Consider the following 20,422-nt stretch of genomic DNA (forward strand, 5'->3'; position numbering starts at 1 on the left):
CTAGAAAATTAAGGAAGGAGCTGAGAAGTGGGGCTGATATTAGTACAATTAATAACTGAAGGTCTTTATATTGACCAATTGTCCCTCTTCCCTATGCTTACATGCTTATAGCCACGTGTCTACCCCCTTGACAAAATACACAAACAGTTCTCTAAAGGGCATGTAGGTATATATACCCGAGTAAAACCTTCCTTTTCTTGGTATGTGGGAGTCCCCACAGCATAAAATCTGGTTTAGAGCTGAGTTTGAGACCCAACTTCTTATCCATAGATGTGTCATGTGGGGAAAGTTACTTAAGTTCATTGCCTCAGTTTCCTCATTCATAAAATAAAAGTACATCCATCACAAAAGGTGGTTGTGAGGGTTTAATGAAATCATGTATACAGAAGTGGTTAGCACAGTGCCTAGAACATAAAAAACATTCAACAGATGATAGCCATTGTCACTTTTATTGTTATTGATGAATTAATTTTATGTAGAAAGGAATCCAAAGGTTAGGTTTTGGAAAGAGTAGTATCTCTTCTAATTAGATAGCAGAGAAATAGGTCAGAATGGGTATGAATGCATGGGGATGTAGATTACAAATCAAAATCCTCACCCCACTTTCCTTACCAATACCTAGTTGTGTAGAACAAGAAATCAATATGTATAAGGACTCCAAAGAACCTAGAAATATCTATTATAAAACTGCATTAAAACAGTACCCACCTGAAGTTCCATATATATTCAAACAAAATTATTTTTTTAGCGAAAATTCATCGTGCTATTTGTGTTTCCAGGACATAAGACAAAGGATTTTTTTTTCTTTTTAATATAGAGTATCATTAACGTCCAAAATTGTGTCCAAAGAATCTTCAGTGTTCTGCAGTAAGGAGAACAAAGGACCTAGTACAATATTAAAATTGCTTTGAAGTCTTGTGATTTACACTAAAAATTAATGCAAATATTGCTCAGTACATTGGTATGTTTTAATATAAAAATATTTTTACTTCACATGGAGTAAATATTGCTGATCTAGGGAGATATGCCATATTTCTCACTGACCCTGCCACACTGATTTAAGATAGATCAAGATTTTTAGGTCCAAACCAAACAGTAACAACAGAATTTTACTAAACTTGTCTACTTACTCTACTTATTTTAAGTTGATACTTAAAAAAAAAATACTGAGGTCATCACACAAGATGATTGGCCAATTTGACTTTTAAATCAATCAAAAGGGTTTTTACATATTAATATTGAAGAAACCTTAGTGATTAGCCTACAGATTTCAATTTTGAATCATCTTTGGTCTAAGTAATATTTCCTAAAAAACATAAATGTAAATTACTTTATCAAAATAGTTGCTCAGAACAATTGTTGCTTAAATTTCATTGTATCATACTGTACACCTATGTGTTGCAACTAGTGAGGATACTCCAAAGCTGATATAATTTTAGTTTCCCTAACTTGTCCTGAACCTGCTTATGTTCACAGGCCCATTTTTTCTGATTTTATAGTCTAGTTGTCAGTGACAGGCACAGCCAAATTCTTTCTTTGTTCATCTGTCAGACTTTCTTTCAATAAGTTCCATTTGTGATAAATCTCCAACCTGTCTATATGTTTCTAATGGGAAATCAATGAAAGATTCAACCTTAATCATATTGGAGACATGAGGAAAAGGGACTCAACCCACAAAAAGCCACTTTTTGGTGATTGATATCAGCTATGTTTTCATTCAAACAAAGTTTTTCCTTCCCTAATCTTGATCCTATGGCTCTTTAACTACAAATGTGATATTAGTTTTCCTTTCACTGATTCTGTAACTGTCTTTGGTAATTATTAATTTAATGAGGATCTTGAAATAATATCCACTTAAGGTAAAACTGTCAAGAAAATGTAATAATTTACAATCAAGTTATTCCAATTTCTCATTAGGAGTCTAAATTCATTCACTCAGTCAAAAATATTTTTTAAATAATAAGAATTATAGGCAAGGCACTCTTCTGGGTAATTGTGTACCAGAAATACCAAGATGTGCAAGCCTCTGCCTGAAAAGAGATGACAGTCTAGTTACTTCCCAACAGAGGAGATGTTCAAAAGTACTGACAGATCTAACTCCTTTGAGCACTTACTATCAAATATACTTAATCACATGCTTAAAATTAAGCCATTTTCTTTTGGCATACATAATAGTAACTATCACATCACCTGTGGAAAGGTAATGTAGAACATTATTTTGAAAGAGACTATGCTCTAAATGTGAAAGGATACCTATAAAAAATGCAGTATCCAAAACAGCAAATATATTCAAGCCAAAATTTACAAACAAAATGTACAGTTACAAATAGACTTTAGTGAAGATTTTACTCCAAAAAAATTCTACCCACTAATGCATTAAATATAAATGCATTTGAATTAGCAATGTAACTTTTAAAAAGTATGTAATTTATGAAAAGTGTTCATAAAAATGGTTTTCTGAAAAAGGTCTTGTCTATAGAATTTCATATTTATTAAGAAGAGTGAGATAGAAAGCTATGCAAAGATAAATCCAAATATCCCAAGAGTTTAGTCAGAGCAAATTAAACTTTTGAATGAAATAATAGCATAACTAAAAAATTATGAGAAAAAGAACTTGACTCCTTAATTTATCACATAACAGTGTATACATTTGAAAAAGATGTTTTTAGAGGGGAGTCTTTTATGGTTTTAGCAAGGTATCATATAAGGAAACAAATTAAGTCAACATTATGTTGAAAAACATCTCCATGTTATCTCTTTTTAGTGGAATGGTAAAATTTTGCCCTAACATAAATTCTATCACTTCAAGTAACTCCTTCCTAAACATGATATATAAAATGGAAGCCATAAGAAAATTAGTCTCATTGTCAGGTCTGTTTTTTAATCTTTAGGTAAAAATAACCAATCAATTTAGCCTTCCTGTAATATTCCTTCTCCATACTATCATTTATCATACTTGAATGTTTTTAAATAGGCATCTTTAATTTAGGATGCCATCTCCTAAGAGTCATTTATAATGTCTTATTTGTATGGGTAGGAGAATTCATCAAACTTAATAAATAGGTTCAAGTCACATTTTTAGCCCAGACCTTTTTTGGTTGTACTTTATAGAAAATATTTATCAAAATATTAGCTTTGTGGCTGTAAAAATGTCTGCTACCTTTTGAATGTGATTTTTAGTAAAATCTTAGTATCACTTTATAAAGAATGCAGGATATACTTTTATGTTTGGCTTTCTCAGAGTAAAGAGATACACTTTAGTTAAAGCTAGTTGGCTTAATACTGGCTCAGAATTTAAAAGATGATTTTACTTAACGTTAATTAAACTGTTTTTTAGCTGTAAGCTCATAATTTTAACACTAGGCTTGTCTGCTACACTATTTTTGAATAGTAATGAAACACTATATACTATTTCATTTGGATGATGTTTATATAAATATGTAACCAAATATTGGAAAATTTTAAATCAACCTGCTACTAACCATGAACTCTAATATTTGGACATTTTTTATGACTCTCTCTCTTAATACACTAAAACATTCAATAACTGTTATTTGCACATTATGTGAAAAATTAATTTTTGACAAAATTTTATTCAGAACATTAGGAAAATCATACTCAAAATGCAGAAATAATCAGACTCTATATAACAATGCTGCATAGATAGTGGTATACAAGTTCCCTGACGCTAAGTGACTTCTTCCTAACTAAAACTTCAAGTCACCAGGTAGAAGATGGTGGAGGCATTATTTACTCTCTCTGAGGCTGGAGAAAACGGCTTTAATGGTGAGACGTCACACCATTTAAACAACAAAGATTAGATTATCCCCCAATTTAATTCTATTCCCTTCTTGTTATTTCTCAGAGATGAAAACTTAGAATGTAAGGATTATTGGAAGGGAACAGGAGGTAAATTACCTCTTAGGAGATACCCTGATCCATGCCTGCTTTAATCCGAGAAAACACTGAATTAAGTTTTAAAAATTACAACCACACCATTATGCTTAAGTAAAATTGCCAATATGAATACTTTTTTACATAATACATTATATGTATACATGAAGAAAAATCACCTGTTTCCAATCCTTTGACCTTCAGTAGAAAGAAGTGTTACCACTAATGGGGATCTGAAAAATAGTTTTCATGACAGAGCATTAACTCTATAAAGATCAAAATCATTTCTCAGTACTGAAAATAGCCTAAATCAATGACAAATGGCTAAATTTCTTAAGGTTACTTTTTGAAAGGGAAGACAATTTATTTGGAAGGAATTTGCAGCTGGAAACATTGTTCATTAAGAAAACATTGTTACCCTGAGAAAGACCCTTAAAACTGCCAGTGCTTTCATAGGCCCCTAACACTGCATGAAGGAGCAATTTGTAGGCTCTAGCTTCTTACAGTTACCTATATGAAGAATGTCTTGACCTAAACAGTGATTTGGGCTTCTCTGTGATACCGATAACAGGTCATAGCCAAGTAACTAAACGTGATGGACTACAAGCAAATTTTGCATTCATTTTAAGCAGACTTCTTCCTTTTCCCTTTTCTGAGAGAGAGCTTGTAATTCTTCAAATGGCCTTGAACTCAAACCTACTGTTCACAAAAAATAATCTTCTGTAAGCAAATTGGTAGTTTTCTTATAATAGTAAACAATTTGTCTGGTTTACATTCTTTAATCTATGCCTAGAAAATAAGGCATTAGTGATTCTTCATTGGCCACTGCAGAGCAGAGTGTCTTCTTTCTAATCAGAGGCATATGCAAACATTCCTCAAAGTGCATTGTTATTATTTTTAACATCTCTTATGCATTTACAAAGTCAACATTTGTGACTCCCTACATATTTTTAGTATAAAATAGTGCTTATTCCCAACACCTTACATATACCATTATTACTGGAGAAAAGACTAAATGAGAGCAGCTACAGAAGTAACAAGATATTTTTTACAAATAAAAATACAATATGCAAAAAATGGCAAGTTAGTGATAACTGGTAGAATGAACTCCCAACAATATTCCACTTTGGGTTCCAAATTAAGATTTGACAAGTTTGAAGCCTTGTCCTGTGTCCAGCACGGTAGGAAGAAACCAATTCATTTTTAATCTTTTCAAGCACCTAAAACAAGTTTTGCAGATCCAAAAAAGGTTCAGACCACACAACCAATTTGCCAAATGCACTAGTGGATATGTAATACGAGGAAAGTACAACATCCAGTGCTTGGCCACATCGCTTCCCGTTGGCAAATGCAGAGTGTAGTCACTCCACCGTTTTGACACGCCATACACTGCTTTCACTGTGCGTCCCTTTTCAGTCCAGCAGATGTTATTAGTGGAGTTGCAGTTATATTCTACCCAGTCTTTTGTAAAGTCACCCAGCTGCGGTGGGTCAGCTTCTTCAATATCTATTGTTTTTGTCATCTCTGCTCCTTGCACTGCAATATACTGGTCATTGATTTTTCTCACTTCTTTCACCCAGGGGGTTGAATTCTCACTGTCTAATATGATAATAAGTCGGGAACAGAAGGAACCATTCTTTTCTCGCCACCATTCTAAAAGTGTGTCAAGGCGTAGTATGTCTCCACCTGTGAACAACAGAAAGTTCAGTAGAGCAAGAATTTCTGAAGTGTCTTACTAAGAATACTCTTTTGTCTTAAGTGTATTTTCTTTAAGTTCTTAAAATATGTAAGAAAAAAAAAGAGGGAGCCTTTTTTTCAAAGTATCTCTTTCAGAAGAATTTTTAAAAACAAAAAACAGACTTCCAGCTTCAGGTAAAAAATCAAACCAAAACACCCCCAACCCCCCAATCATCCTGTTATTCACATTAAAGAGGTATGCTATGATAAAATAAGAAAATTATTTTATAAAGTTCAATTTAGTGAAAAAAATTAAAATTATACAGCAAAGCAAATATTCTACATCAGGGGCAGCAAATTATGGCTCGTGGTCAAATCCAGCCTGCCACTTGTTTTGCACAGCCTGAGAGCTAAGAACTGATTTTACATTTTTAAATGGTAAAAAAAATTTTTTTAAAGAGAAGTTTGTGACATGTAAAAATTATAGGAAATTTATATTTCATATTTCTATAAATAACATTCATTTATTTATATTCTGTCTATGGCTGCTTTTATACTACAATGGTAGAGCTAAGTAGTTGCAACAGGGACTTTATGGCCTACCAAGCCAAAAATATCTGGTCCTTACAGAAAATGTTGGCTCACCCCGTTCTACACTTCTAATGAATTAACTTATCTCCTCATATGTAGTTACCTACGAGATGAAAAACACCCTTCCTACCAGTAACAAGAATGAATTTGGAATGGGTTTATTTTTAAATCAGTTTTATACCTGAACAACAATAAAGGATTAAAAAAACATATACCAGAAAGGTCTAAAGTAAATATATTTCTGACTTAAAAATATATCTTACAGCTAGTATTTACATGTGGTTCATTATGGATGGGTTTTTTTTTGCATTAACTTTTGATTTTTAAATATATTGCATTAAAATGTTATCGTCATCATTTAATTTTTAGCACCCTCTTAAATTCTGTGCCCCAAGCAACTGCCATGCTCACCTCACCCTAGTCCTGGCTCTGTCTCAAATGGTATTCTAATCCAGTCATTCCAATTCTAGGAATTTACCCTAAGGAAAGGGTAGAAATGCAGACAAAAAAATACATATAAAGCTCATCTTCCCACTGCTATCTAAGATAGTGTAAAATCTGAAACTACTGGGGGAACGGATATAAATTATGGTATAACCTTATGAGAAGAGGTTTATAATAAATGATATTTATAAAGAAATTTTAATGACAAAAATATCTATGATATTAGAAAAAGCATGACAGAGAAGTGTATCTACAAAAATAACAGCAGTAGTTATTTCCGGGTATTTGGATTTCAGGTGGTGTTTATTATACCTCTTTATGTGATCCAAAATTTTTATGTTGAATATATGTTACTTTTATAATTAGAAAAAGTTTTAACATGCTACAATTTACTAATACAAGTTCCAACAACCTAACTTCAGAATATGTATTTTTAACAAGAGCAACCATGCTCTTTGCTAAACTATCAAAATGACAATACTGAAGAGATAGAGAATCCTTTAGAATTTGGATTCTATTAATAATATGACCTATAAAGTCAGGGTATATGACATTCTTTATGAATAATTAATATTCTTTTATTCATCAGCCTGCTGTATCTTAGACTGTGACAATGAAAAATTTGTTTCATGAACTGCTCTTACACTCATACCTATCAATCATCTCAGAGACACTATTTTTCACATATTACTAACATATCTTTTTTTTTTTTTTTTTTTGCGGTACACGGGCCTCTCACTGTTGTGGCCTGTCCCATTGCGGAACACAGGCTCTGGACGCACAGGCTCAGTGGCCATGGCTCATGGGCCTAGCCGCTTTGCGGCATGTGGGATCTTCCCAGACCGGGGCATGAACCCGTGTCCCCTGCATCAGCAGGCGGATTCTCAACCACTGCGCCACCAGGGAAGCCCCAGGAGATATCTTTTTAAATATGATCAAGCTCACTTTTCTTTATGGCCAGTTTTATTAAACGTCTCTGGAGATGACAGGACAACACAGATTACAAGAGGAGTTATACAAATTCCATCTGCCACAAAAAATCATTGTTCTAACTTGCCTGCCTCATCGTTCTAACTTGCCTTCTACAACTATTTCAATAAATATTCTTCAGCACACTCTACACTAATTCTCTTATAAACACACTCTTTAGATATCAGCAAGAAATTTAAAGCAGTATTAAAGCCCTTTATACTATTTCTCTTCTCTTGTTTTGTTTTGCTCTGCTTTCTCCTATGAACAGTTTCTATGTTGCATTTGGCTTTTGGTCCAGATGCAGAATATTTACATTTATCTCAGATAACAGCCATCTGATTCAAGTAATCTAATTCAAGCCAACAGTTCAAGTAACTGAGACTGCTTTTTAAAGACTTTGTTTACCTGTGATAAACTGCTTTATAGGTTTTCTACATTTTTTTATGTATTTCTGTCTCTCTTGTCATTACCATAATTGTTTTTTACCCTCAAACAGGCAAAAATATCAGGTTCTACACTATGGAGCCCCATAAATGTAAGAAGACTACATATTCTAAGAAGTACTAACAGTAAAGGTATGGGATAAAGATTCTCTTTCTCACAGTGATTTTTGGACCTACTCTTAACTTGCTGAAGTAAAATCGAGTCGTGACGTTTCTTATTTAGACGTTTCTAGAAAAATACCTATTGATAAAGCTCAGTGCTTAGAGTTCTTTGTCACTTGGCCTGGAATGAATTAAAGCATTTTCTTCAGGGCAGGGGTGTTCAATACTACTTCTGAGATAGAATCAACCTTTGAGGGTTGTTTCAGGCAGGCCAAGGCCAGGAACTGACTGAAAAGAGGACTCATCCACTGAGCCAGGTGCCTCAGGCCGTGGGGGAGTATACAGTTGCTGAATTATTATGGGACAAAAACCTAGCCTTCATGGGAAAGGGAAGGCCTGTCAAGCTATGCTTTCTCCATTTTTTTTTCCTATTTTTACAACAAAGACTCTCACAAAGAAAGTTACACATACACGAACAGATCTTCTGGCCTAATAGAAGAATTCTATAATGGTTAACTTATTGACATACTTAAAAAAATATTATAAAGATAAAACACTGCAGAATGTAACTGCTAGACATTTGCCTAAAATATTACCCTGCTTTAGAGTTTGTGTTCATAAATTATTCCTTATTCATAGTGAATGAAAATTTAAGAACACTTTTATGCTATTTATCTTGGTGTCTATTACATTTCCTAAGAAATGAAAAAGATAATATAAATATCAGTAAACTGAGAAGCAAGAAGTACTACAATTCTGCAGCCTGTGGAACAAAAACCACATTCACAGAATGACAAGATGAAAAGGCAGAGGGCTATGTACCAGATGAAGGAACAAGATAAAACCCCAGAAAAACAACTAAATGAAGTGGAGATAGGCAACCTTCCAGAAAAAGAATTCAGAATAATGACAGTAAAGATGATCCAGGACCTCGGAAAAAGAATGGAGGCAAAGATCGAGAAGATGCAAGAAATGATTAAAAAAGACCTAGAAGAATTAAAGAACAAACAGAGATGAACAACACAATAACTGAAATGAAAACTACACTAGAAGGAATCAATAGCAGAATAACTGAGGCAGAAGAACGGATATATGACCCGGAAGACAGAATGGTGAAATTCACTGCTGCGGACCAGAATAAAGAAAAAAGAATGAAAAGAAATGAAGACAGCCTAAGAGACCTCTGAGGCAACATTAAATGCAACAACATTTGCATTATAGGGGTTCCAGAAGGAGAGAGAGAAAGGACCCGAGAAAATATTTGAAGAGATTATGGTCGAAAACTTGCCTAACATGGGAAAGGAAATAGCCACCCAAGTCCAGGAAGCGCAGAGAGTCCCATACAGGATAAACCCAAGGAGAAACATGCCGAGACACACAGTAATCAAACTGGCAAAAATTAAAGATAAAGAAAAATTATTGACAGCAGCAAGGGAAAAACGAGAAATAACATACAAGGGAACTCCCATAAGGTTGACAGCTGATTTCTCAGCAGAAACCCTACAAGCCAGAAGGGAGTGGCATGATATACTTAAAGTGATGAAAGGACAGAACCTACAACCAAGATTACTCTACCCAGCAAGGATCTCATTCAGATTCAATGGATAAATTAAAGGCTTTACAGACAAGCAAATGCTAAGAGAATGCAGCACCACCAAACCAGCTCTACAACAAATGCTAAAGGAACTTCTCTAGGCAGGAAACACAAGAGAAGGAAAAGACCTATAAAAACAAACCCCCCCAAATTAAGAAAGTGGTAATAGGAACATACATATCAATAATTATCTTAAATGTAAATGGATTAGATGCTCCAACCAAAAGACACAGACTGGATGAATGGATACAAAAACAAGACCCATATATATATGCTGTCTACAACAGACCCACTTCAGACTTAGGGACACATACAGACTGAAAGTGATGGGATGGAAAAAGGTAGTCCATGCAAATAGAAATCAAAAGAAAGCTGTAGTAGCAATTCTCATATCAGATAAAATTGACTTTAAAATAAAGATTATTACAAGAGACAACGAAGGACACTACACAATGATCAAGGGATCAATCCAAGAAGAAGATGTAACAACTGTAAATATTACGCACCCAACGTAGGAGCACCTCAATACATAAGGCAACTGCTAACGGCTATAAAAGAGGAAATAGACAGTAACACAATAATAGTGGGGAACTTTAACACCTCACTTACACCAATGGACAGATCATCCAAACAGAAAATTAATAAGGAAACAAGCTTTAAATGACACAATAGACCAGAAAGATTTATTGATATTTATAGGACATTCCATCCCAAAACAGCAGATTACACTTTCTTCTCAAGTGCGCACAGAACATTCCCCAGGATAGATCACATCTTGGGTCACAAATCAAACCTCGGTAAATTTAAGAAAACTGAAATATCAAGCTTCTTTTCTGACCACAACACTATGAGATTAGGAATGAATTACAGGGGAAAAAACACGAACATATGGAGGCTAAACAATGTGTTACTAAATAACCAAGATATCACTGAAGAAATCAAAGAGGAAACTAAAAAATACCTAGAGACAAATGACAATGACAACACGACGATCCAAAACCTTTTGGATGCAGCAAAAACAGTTCTAAGAGGGAAGTTTATAGCTATACAAGCCTACCTCAAGAAACAAGAAAAATCTCAAACAATCTAACCTTACATCTAAAGGAACTAGAGAAAGAAGAACAAACAAAACCCAAAGTTAGCAGAAGGAAAGCAATCATAAAGATCAGAGCAGAAATAAATGAAATAGAAACAAAGAAAACAATAGCAAAGATCAGTACAACTAAAAGCTGGTTCTTTGAGAAGATAAGCAAAATTGATAAGCCATTAGCCATCAAGAAAAAGAGGGAGAAGACTCAAATCAATAAAATTAGAAACGAAAAAGGAGAAGTGACAACAAACACCGCAGAAATACAAAGCATCGTAAGAGACTACTGCTAGCAACACTATGCCAATAAAACGGACAACCTGGAAGAAATGGACAAATTCTTAGAAAGGTATAACCTTCCAAGACTGAACCAGGAAGAAATAGAAGATATGAACAGACCAATCACAAGTAATGAAATTGAAACTGTGATTAAAAATCTTCCAACAAACAAAAGTCCAGGACCAGATGGCTTCACAGGTGAATTCTATCACATATTTAGAGAAGAGCTAACACCCATCCTTCTCAGACACTTCCAAAACATTGCAGAGGAAGGAAAACTCCCAAACTTGTTCTATGAGGCCACCATCACCCTGATACCAAAACCAGACAAAGATACTACAAAAAAAGAAAATTACAGACCAATATCACTGATGAATACAGATACAAAAATCCTCAACAAAATACTAGCAAACAGAATCCAACAACACATTAAAAGGATCATACACCATGCATGATCAAGTGGGATTTATCCCAGAGATGCAAGGATTCTTTAATATATGCAAATCAATGTGATACACCATATTAACAAATTGCAGAATAAAAACCATATGATCATCTCAATAGATGCAGAAAAAGCTTTTGACAAAATTCAACACCCATTTATGATAAAAACTCTCCAGAAAGTGGGCATAGAGGGAACCTACCTCAACATAATAAAGGCCATATATCATAAAGGCAAACCATTCTCAATGGTGAAAAACTGAAAGCAGTTCCTCTAAGATCAGGAACAAGACAAGGATGTCCACTCTTACCACTATTATTCAACATAGTTTTGGAAGTCCTAGCCACGGCAATCAGAGAAGAAAAAGAAATAAAAGGAATACAAATTGGAAAAGAAGTAAAACTGTTACTGTTTGCAGATGACATGATACTACTATACATAGAGAATCCTAAAGATGGCACCAGAAAACTACTAGAGCTAATCCATGAATCTGGTAAAGCTGCAGGATACAAAATTAATGCACAGAAATCTCTTGCATTCCTGTACACTAATGATGAAAAATCTGAAAGAAATTAAGGAAACATCCCCATTTACCACTGCAACAAAAAGAATAAAATACCTAGGAATAATCCTACCTAGGGAGACAAAAGACCTATATGCAGAAAACTATAAGACACTGATGAAAGAAATTAAAGATGATACCAACAGATGGAGAGATATACCATGTTCTTGGATTGGAAGAATCAATATTATGAAAATGACTATACTGCCCAAAGCAATCTACAGATTCAATGTAATCCCTATCAAATTACCAATGGCATTTTTTACAGAACTAGAACCAAAAATCTTAAAATTTGTATGGAGACACAAAAGACCCCGAATAGCCAAAGCATTCTTGAGGGAAAAAAACAGAGCTGGAGGAATCAGCCTCCCTGACTTAAGACTATACTGCAAAGCTACAGTAATCAAGACTATGGTACTGGCACAAAAACAGAAATTTATATCAATGGAACAGGATAGAAAGCCCAGAGCTAACCCACGTACCTAGGGTCAACTAATCTATGACAAAGGAGGCAAGGATATACAATGGAGAAAAAACAGTCTCTTCAATAAGTGGTGCTGGGAAAACTGGACAGCTACATGTAAAAGAATGAAATTAGAACACTCCCTAACACCATACACAAAAATAAACTAAAAACAAACAAAAAAATCAGTAAACTGAACATCTAGAACTTATTTCCAAAGCCACCTTTTAAAAAATACTTGAGATAAATTTTAAAGGACTTAAGAAAAATGCAAACTTTTGGCAAAATGGTTACATTAAGTAATAAATCCTTCATGGAAATGTACAACATGTTTGCTTCTTAAATTACTTTCTTTTAAAACTTAAAAATTACTAAGGATATATGCATGGTCACCAAAATTATGCCTTTTTCGACCCATTTGCTTAGGGAAGAGGTTATTATTATAAGCACTGCAGTAGTTTTCAATAATCAATCCCTGTTTTTGGGTCTGAAATATATTTCTGTAAAGATTTTTGAGCAGACTAGAACTTTTTCTCTTGTGCTCTGAAGTACACAGAATGCTATACTTTACCTGAACTTGAAATAGCCATAAAAATTAAAGTTATTTTACACACTGTTATTAAAAAGTATAGGTCAAGTAAATGATTTTATAAACCATTATACTGACGTAGTTTTAATGCTGACTAGCTTCTTCTATATTACAGTATTTTGAAAATGGGTGAACCATGCTAACAAAAATATCTACTGAACCAGAACATGCCATTTCTCTATCTTCATGGTTTTCATCTTTGGCAGCAACATGGTGCAATAGGGGGAAGATTTTAGGGGTCAGGGAGATCTGGGCTTGAATCATGATTCCATCACTTAGTAGTAGTATGACTATAGATAAGTTATGTAACCACTTTCAGCTTTCATTTCATCCTCTGAAAAATGAAGATAGAGATGATAGTATTTACTTCAAGAAATTTCAAGTGAAGATTAAATCTAATAATGTGTATAAAGTACCAAGCATAGTAGCTATGCTTCAAATGTGCTCAGTAAGTATTAGTTTGCCTTTACTCCTTCTAGACAGCCATTGAGTTATTTAATATTTATTTGCAAAACCAAAAAATGTATTTATAATAAAACCCTGGAAACCAATCTGGCATGAAATTAGTGAGACCATGATGGTTTGAAATCGTGTCTCCTTTAACCTTGAGTTTATTTCCTTTCTTCTGGAGTTCTTGTATTGGCGCTCTACCTCTGTCCTTCCATAATACTTTTGTTTTATATTTTTCTTTGATCTGAATATCGTTTTCTACTTATATTTTATGATTATTTTATTGTTTGTGTTCATGGTGTAAAACATCTGAAATATTTTATAGAAAAAAAAGTAGGACATAATTAAATCTAAAAACTATTTCTAATCTAAAATAAGAAATTACCTTTTTTTGTGATTCATTCAGTGATTTCATCCATCTATCTATATTACTTAAGGATCTCCTACTATATGCCAGACTCTCTTCCAGGCACTAAGCAAGTAATTCATAAAACAAAGCCTTTGACTTACAGGGTCTCATTTCTCCCTTGGCAAGGAGACTTAATATTACCCCTTCTATTTACAGATGAGAGAACTGAAACAGAGAAACTTGCCTCAAACAACACTGTTGGGGCAAATGAGGACCAAGCACTGACCTAAGCACTACTGCAACCATATCATATCACCTGCTGCTTAAAACTATGGTGAGCTTTCTAACATAAATGAAACTCCATATATGAAGAACTACTGAAATCAGCATCCTGTAACACCTTAAAGACTTACAAGTATTAGTCAAATAAGTTGATCAGCTTCTGAAAAATGTAACTACATTTAATAATTCTGAAAATACTTTAAAGGGAAACTAATTATAAGTCTTAGATCAAGCAGTCAGATTTTTTCTTCCAATCAACACAAAACATAATTTTCAAAACCTTTAGAGATTACTAAAATTATGCTAAACAAGTATGCCAGAGAAAAGGCAAACAAAACAGTCGTATGTATACTTGGTAATCTGTGAAGTGGAAAACTGAGAATTTGGAAACTTAATGTTTCAGTGTGAAGGACAGATTTCCACGAATAGGCATATTTTTACAATAGTGAAATTGCCAGAGGTGGATTTACCTGCAAGAGCCCACTCTCCTGTACCATGGGTGTGCCCACTGTAATACAAAACATACGTATCATGTCTAGGTCCATCCACAGTCCGAAGTTCAAGGAAAGCTTTCAGTTTGGAATGTAGAGTATCAAAGGACAGGCCACTTGTAGAATAGTCACATCCATAGGTCTCAATCATGTGATATGCAAAAAACCTTTGGATAGCATTGAGCATGCCAGTAGACCTCAAATTTAACTCCTGTACATGTTCTGGTGGAAGAAGTGTTGGCTGACCATCAGGACTGAAGAAGGAGAAAAAAAGATCATTTTAGTGTTTATGAAGTGTTCATTCTATGTCACATTCCTATTCTTCATTTATAATAAATTATCTAAGAATCATAAGTGGCTAATTAAATGGCAGGATTTTTTTTAAGAAAAACATCTTTCCTAAATTTTCTACAGTGATAAGAATTAAGCTTGGAAAATCAAAGCCTAGTTTCTAAAAATTATATTTCTTATCAATAAAACTGGAAGCTGGGAGAATATCTCCAAATGTAGATAGTACTACTCTTCATTCTTTATTCATATCTTCTTACCAAATGACAGATATTAAACAAAACTTTAAAAAGCAAGACTGTACTAATTCTACCCCCAAAATGTTTCTAGAATACCTGGGTGGGGACAATAATGAAAGTACTTTTTTGAGAAAAAAATTTTAACAAAATATGGAAGCGATATTTTAAATTATATATTTAATTTCTGTGTTGAAAAAGATAGTCTTTATAAAGTTGTGTTCAAGTTTTACTAACTTAAGGTACATAAATGATAGAACTTACCTTTTAATAAATGACAGAACTTACCTTTTAATAAATGACATTTTAAAACAATTATTATGGACTTCCCTGGTGGCACAGTGGTTAAGAATCCGCCTGCCAATGCAGGGGACATGAGTTCGAGCCCTGGTCTGGGAAGATCCCACATGCCACGGAGCAACTAAGCCCACGTGCCACAAGTACTGAGCCTGCGCTCTAGAGCCCATGAGCCACAACTACTGAGCCCACGCACTGCAACTACTGAAGCCCGCACACCCAGAGCCTGTGCTCTGCAATGAGAGAAGCCACTGCAATGAGAAGCCCGCGCACTGTAACAAAGAGTAGCCCCTGCTCGCCTCAACAAGAGAAAGCCCAGGTGCAGCAACGAAGACCCAACGCAGCCAAAAATAAACGAATACATAAAATAAATAAATTTATTTTAAAAAAATTATTACTATTTAGGTCCACTGCCTTATATACTACTGAATACTAACTGAAGACTTAGACCTGATCCTGGAATACATGTAAAATGGTACTTTAGTAAAGATAATAAACCAAGTCTTAAAACTAGCAGAATCAAATCAATATTGAGGGAGAAAAATTCATAACTCTTATCCAGAAAAGAGATTTCTAGTAGGAATTTTGAAAACTTTATATTTTGCTTCATGTATTATCAATACTATTCTATTAATTCTATAAAAGTTTTCATTAAAAGAACAAAACATTTTGTCCCTATCTGTATCATTTAACAGCCACAAAACAGCAAAAGAATAAAGCAATGCATAATCAAAAATTATAACAGAATAAAAATCTAACTGTGCAAATTACTACTTCCACATATTCTTCCTGCAGAGTTGTCACATCTTACTTTATGTGATCCTTCTAAACGTATTTCTTTTACTTCTCATGAGAATCTTCAACTTATATGTCAAGTCTTTAATATGGAGGAAATATTTACTATGTGTTTTTTATGTCAAATATTTGAAATCAGATAAAAAGTTCATTTCAAGCCCTCTCCCACCCCTGGCCAAGGAAAGTATGATGACTGCTTGGTCAACAGAATTCATTAATGGAAAGGAACTATTTTTTTCTACTTCAAAGGTACTTAACTACAAAAGAAAAACTAAAATTTGGCAATATTTACAGACTGAAACAGGTTTGCCATACATTTAGGGTCAAAAATATTTCCAAATAAAACTGCAATCAAATACTTAACTTCACTGCCAATGTTTTTGGATTCGTGGTATTTGTATGACACTTTCTAGTAGTGTTTTTATATTTATAGTCTCATTAGCTCTTCATAACATTTCTCTATACGGGCAGAATGGTATTGTTTGCATTTTAGATAAAGACACTGAGGTCCAGAGAAGTTATGATCTGCCTAAAGTAACACAGAACTAGAATTTAGAACACTGAGGTCCAGTGTACATTCTATTATACTTCACCATGTTGTTTCACATTTTCTTAAACAAGATATCCCTCTCTAAAGAAAGGGCAGGAACTTTACTTAGAAAATCCATTCATATTTTATGAAAATCCATTCATATTTTATGATTTTTAGCTAAAATATAAGCTAATCACATTTATCAAAAATAAAATTTTAATTGAACCCTGAAGATTATATTATTACTCAGAGTAGATAAAGGTTTTTAAACATTTGGGATAAATGGAAAATAAAAAAGCAAGAGTATTATACTTTGAGAATATTATAGTTTTGAAAAAATGAGCTATCATCTTATACCAATATTAGCAAAATATTAAGAGTCAAGTAGCTATTACTTATTATACTAGGTTACTGTACCTGCAGAAGTTGGTGGGAATCACAATAGCATATCCAACAGATGTTCCTCCTAAACAGTTACCCAATTCATGGAAGAGGCCATGAGCCATAGATTCCAATGGCAAAACAATCAGAAACATGCTCAAGAAGATTCCATTTGTTGGCTAAAAAAAAATTTAAAACAGCATGTTTACACAGAGTGTGTGACTGAACTTATATATGTGTATATGTATATATATTTACATAAATGCATATTCATTTTTTGCCTCTACTTCCAAAAAGGATAAAAAGGATAATTAATGACCTAAAAATCGTTATAAGTTGAAAGAGATAAGTGTATACATGGATAAGCAATGAACCCTAAATTTACCTCTAAGCTGCTTGGAAGTCATGGCAAAACAAATACAGCACATTGCATTTTTATGATGTGCTGTATTTTTATGATGGGATGTCAAGTAACATCCCACTCAAGCTAAAAAACAAAACAAAAATATAACCACACCCTTGATATGACAGAGAAAAAGCCAGAAAACAAATCCTTTCCTGTTAAAACCCACATGCTCTAAATCATTTTACAAATAACACACTCATTTACTTTATCAGAAAAGGTACTTTAGAAAGGGCTTTTTTTCCCCCTGTGAAATGTCCAGAAATTAAGAGAAAATCTTAAACTGTAAGCTCCTTAAAGCTATCAAAATGAATTCCATTCTTAAATTAAACTTATAACAAACTTTTCCTTTGAAAAGCTCTAGACTATAAATTCAAAACTAAAAAAAAGTATATATATATATATATATATATATATACACACACACATACATACATACATACATATAAAGACATATATTGAAGACATTTAAGCAGCCTAAAAACAGAATGGAAAAAGGGAGGCAGGAGACATATTAAGAGAAAACAAGATTTAAGTAGTATTTGCAATTAAAAGAAACAAACAAAAAATTAAAGGATCCATTTAAATGAAAAGGAAAAGGAAGGATGAGTCACTCAGAACTGACCTGTATTTTTACAATACGGATAGTATCCCACATTTTTTGTGTTGCTACTGCACATATTACAGAGTTATGTGTCTATGTGCATGAATACAGTTTTCTAACACTAAGAAGTGGTTCATTTGATCGGAATTTCAATAAAAAAATAAAGCTGACTCCGATAATGGAAAAATGGATATAATGCCCTATTTTTGGTACATTCTGTGTTATCAGTTACATAAATAATACAGTACATGCTCAATTTAGAAACAACAGAAAATACAAATGAGTAAAACTACGATTAGAATAATTCCAAGTACCATCATCCACACACAGCTAACTTTTTAAAATATGTTCAGACATCATACAATATATATAAATATTCACAAATATTTAGTTTCTTACCAAAGTGCAATGATATATAATGTTCTGCAAACTTTTTAATATGTTAAAGCCCATTAATGTAATTCTAAATTATTTATAAGTATCAAATGGCATTACTATCATATTTATAAAATTTTAATTAGCTGATTTCCTATTTGTTGTATTTAGATTCCTTTTCCCCTATGATAAACAAAACCAGAATAAGTATGGAGTTCTCTGATTATTACTTATGTTAAATACCTTTGATCATTTTGGTTTCATCTTTGGTGAAGCATTTTGCCACGGGGCTGCCTTTCTGTCACTGATTTACAGTTTTATTTTGCTCTCAGTATATTTTAGATAAAAGTCTTTAGTTGGATACAAACAAATGGAGAGATATACCATGTTCTTGGATTGGAAGAATCAACATTGTGAAAATGACTCTACTACCCAAAGCAATCTACAGATTCAATGCAATCCCTATCAAACTACCAATTGCATTTTTCACAGAACTAGAACAAAAAATTTTACAATTTGTATGGAAACACAAAAGACCCCAATAACTAAAGCAATCTTGAGAAAGAAAAAGGGAGCTGGAGGAGTCAGCCTCCCTGACTTCAGAGGATACTACAAAGCTACAGTAATCAAGACAGTATGGTACTGGCACAAAAAAAGAAATATAGATCAATGGAACAGGATAGAAAGCTCAAAGATAAACCCATGCACCTATATGACAAAGGAGGCAAGAATATACAATGGAGAAAAGACAGCATCTTCAATAAGTGGTGCTGGGAACACTAGACAGCTACATGTAAAAGACTGAAATTAGAACACTTCCTAACATCATACACAAAAATAAACTCAAAATGGATTAAAGACCTAAATGTAAGGCCAGACACTATAAAACTCTTAGGGGAAAACACAGGCAGAACACTCTAGGACATAAATCACAGCAAGATCCTTTTGACCCACCTTCTAGAGAAACGGAAATAAAAACAAAAATAAACAAATGGGACCTAATGAAGCTTAAAAGCTTTTGCACAGCAAAGGAAACCATAAACAAGACGAAAAGACGACCCTCAGAATGGGAGAAAATATTTGCAAACGAAGCAACTGAGAAAGGATTACTCTCCGAAATATACAAGCAGCTCACATAGCTCAATATCAAAAAAAACACAAACCTAATCCAAAACTGGGCACAAGACCTAAATGGACATTTCTCCAAAGAAGACATATACAGATTGCCAACAAACACATGAAAAGATGCTCAACATCACTAATCATTAGAGAAATGCAAATGAAAATCACAGTGAGGTATCACCTCACACCAGTCAGAATGGCCATTATCAAAAAATCTAGAAACAATAAATGCTGGAGAGGGTGTGAAGAAAAGGGAACCTTCCTGCACTGTTGGCAGGAACGTAAGTTGATACAGCCACTATGGAGAACACTATGGAGGTTCCTTAAAAAACTAAAAATAGAACTACCATATGACCCAGCCATCCCACTACTGGGCATATACCCTGAGAAAACCATAATTCAAAAAGAGACATGTACCACAATGTTCACTGCAGCATATTTACAAAAGCCAGGACATGGAAGCAACCTAAGTGTCCATCGACAGATGAATGGATAAAGAAGATATGGCACATATATACAATGGAATATTACTCAGCCATAAAAAGGAGTGAAACTGAGTTATTCGTAGTGGGGTGGATAGACCTAGAGTCTGTCATACAGAGTGAAGTAAGTCAGAAAAAGAAAAACAAATACCGTACACTAATGTATATATATGGAATCTAGAAAAATGGTACTGAT

At 33.7% G+C, this 20,422-nt stretch overlaps 1 protein-coding gene across 4 annotated transcripts in view; it reads right to left on the bottom strand.

The window, feature by feature from the left end:
- TMEM168 (transmembrane protein 168) overlaps positions 1-20,422 on the bottom strand; it is a 56,918-nt gene that overhangs the window by 2,200 nt on the left and 34,296 nt on the right. For 3 of the 4 annotated variants that reach the window (XM_079930941.1, XM_079930942.1, XM_079930940.1), the window contains exons 3-5: positions 17,277-17,419; positions 14,691-14,965; positions 313-5,580 (exon numbers count right to left, since the gene is read on the bottom strand). In XM_079930941.1, coding sequence (XP_079787067.1) covers positions 5,033-5,580; positions 14,691-14,965; positions 17,277-17,419 — 966 coding nt within the window. In that variant the 3' untranslated portion in view covers positions 313-5,032. Of the gene's footprint in view, positions 1-312; positions 5,581-14,690; positions 14,966-17,276; positions 17,420-20,422 lie in introns of those variants that run through there. The other variant, XR_013829625.1, reaches the window with a different exon arrangement.

The sequence above is a fragment of the Stenella coeruleoalba genome (assembly GCF_951394435.1).
Source record: "Stenella coeruleoalba genome assembly, chromosome: 9".
Taxonomy (NCBI): domain Eukaryota; kingdom Metazoa; phylum Chordata; class Mammalia; order Artiodactyla; family Delphinidae; genus Stenella; species Stenella coeruleoalba.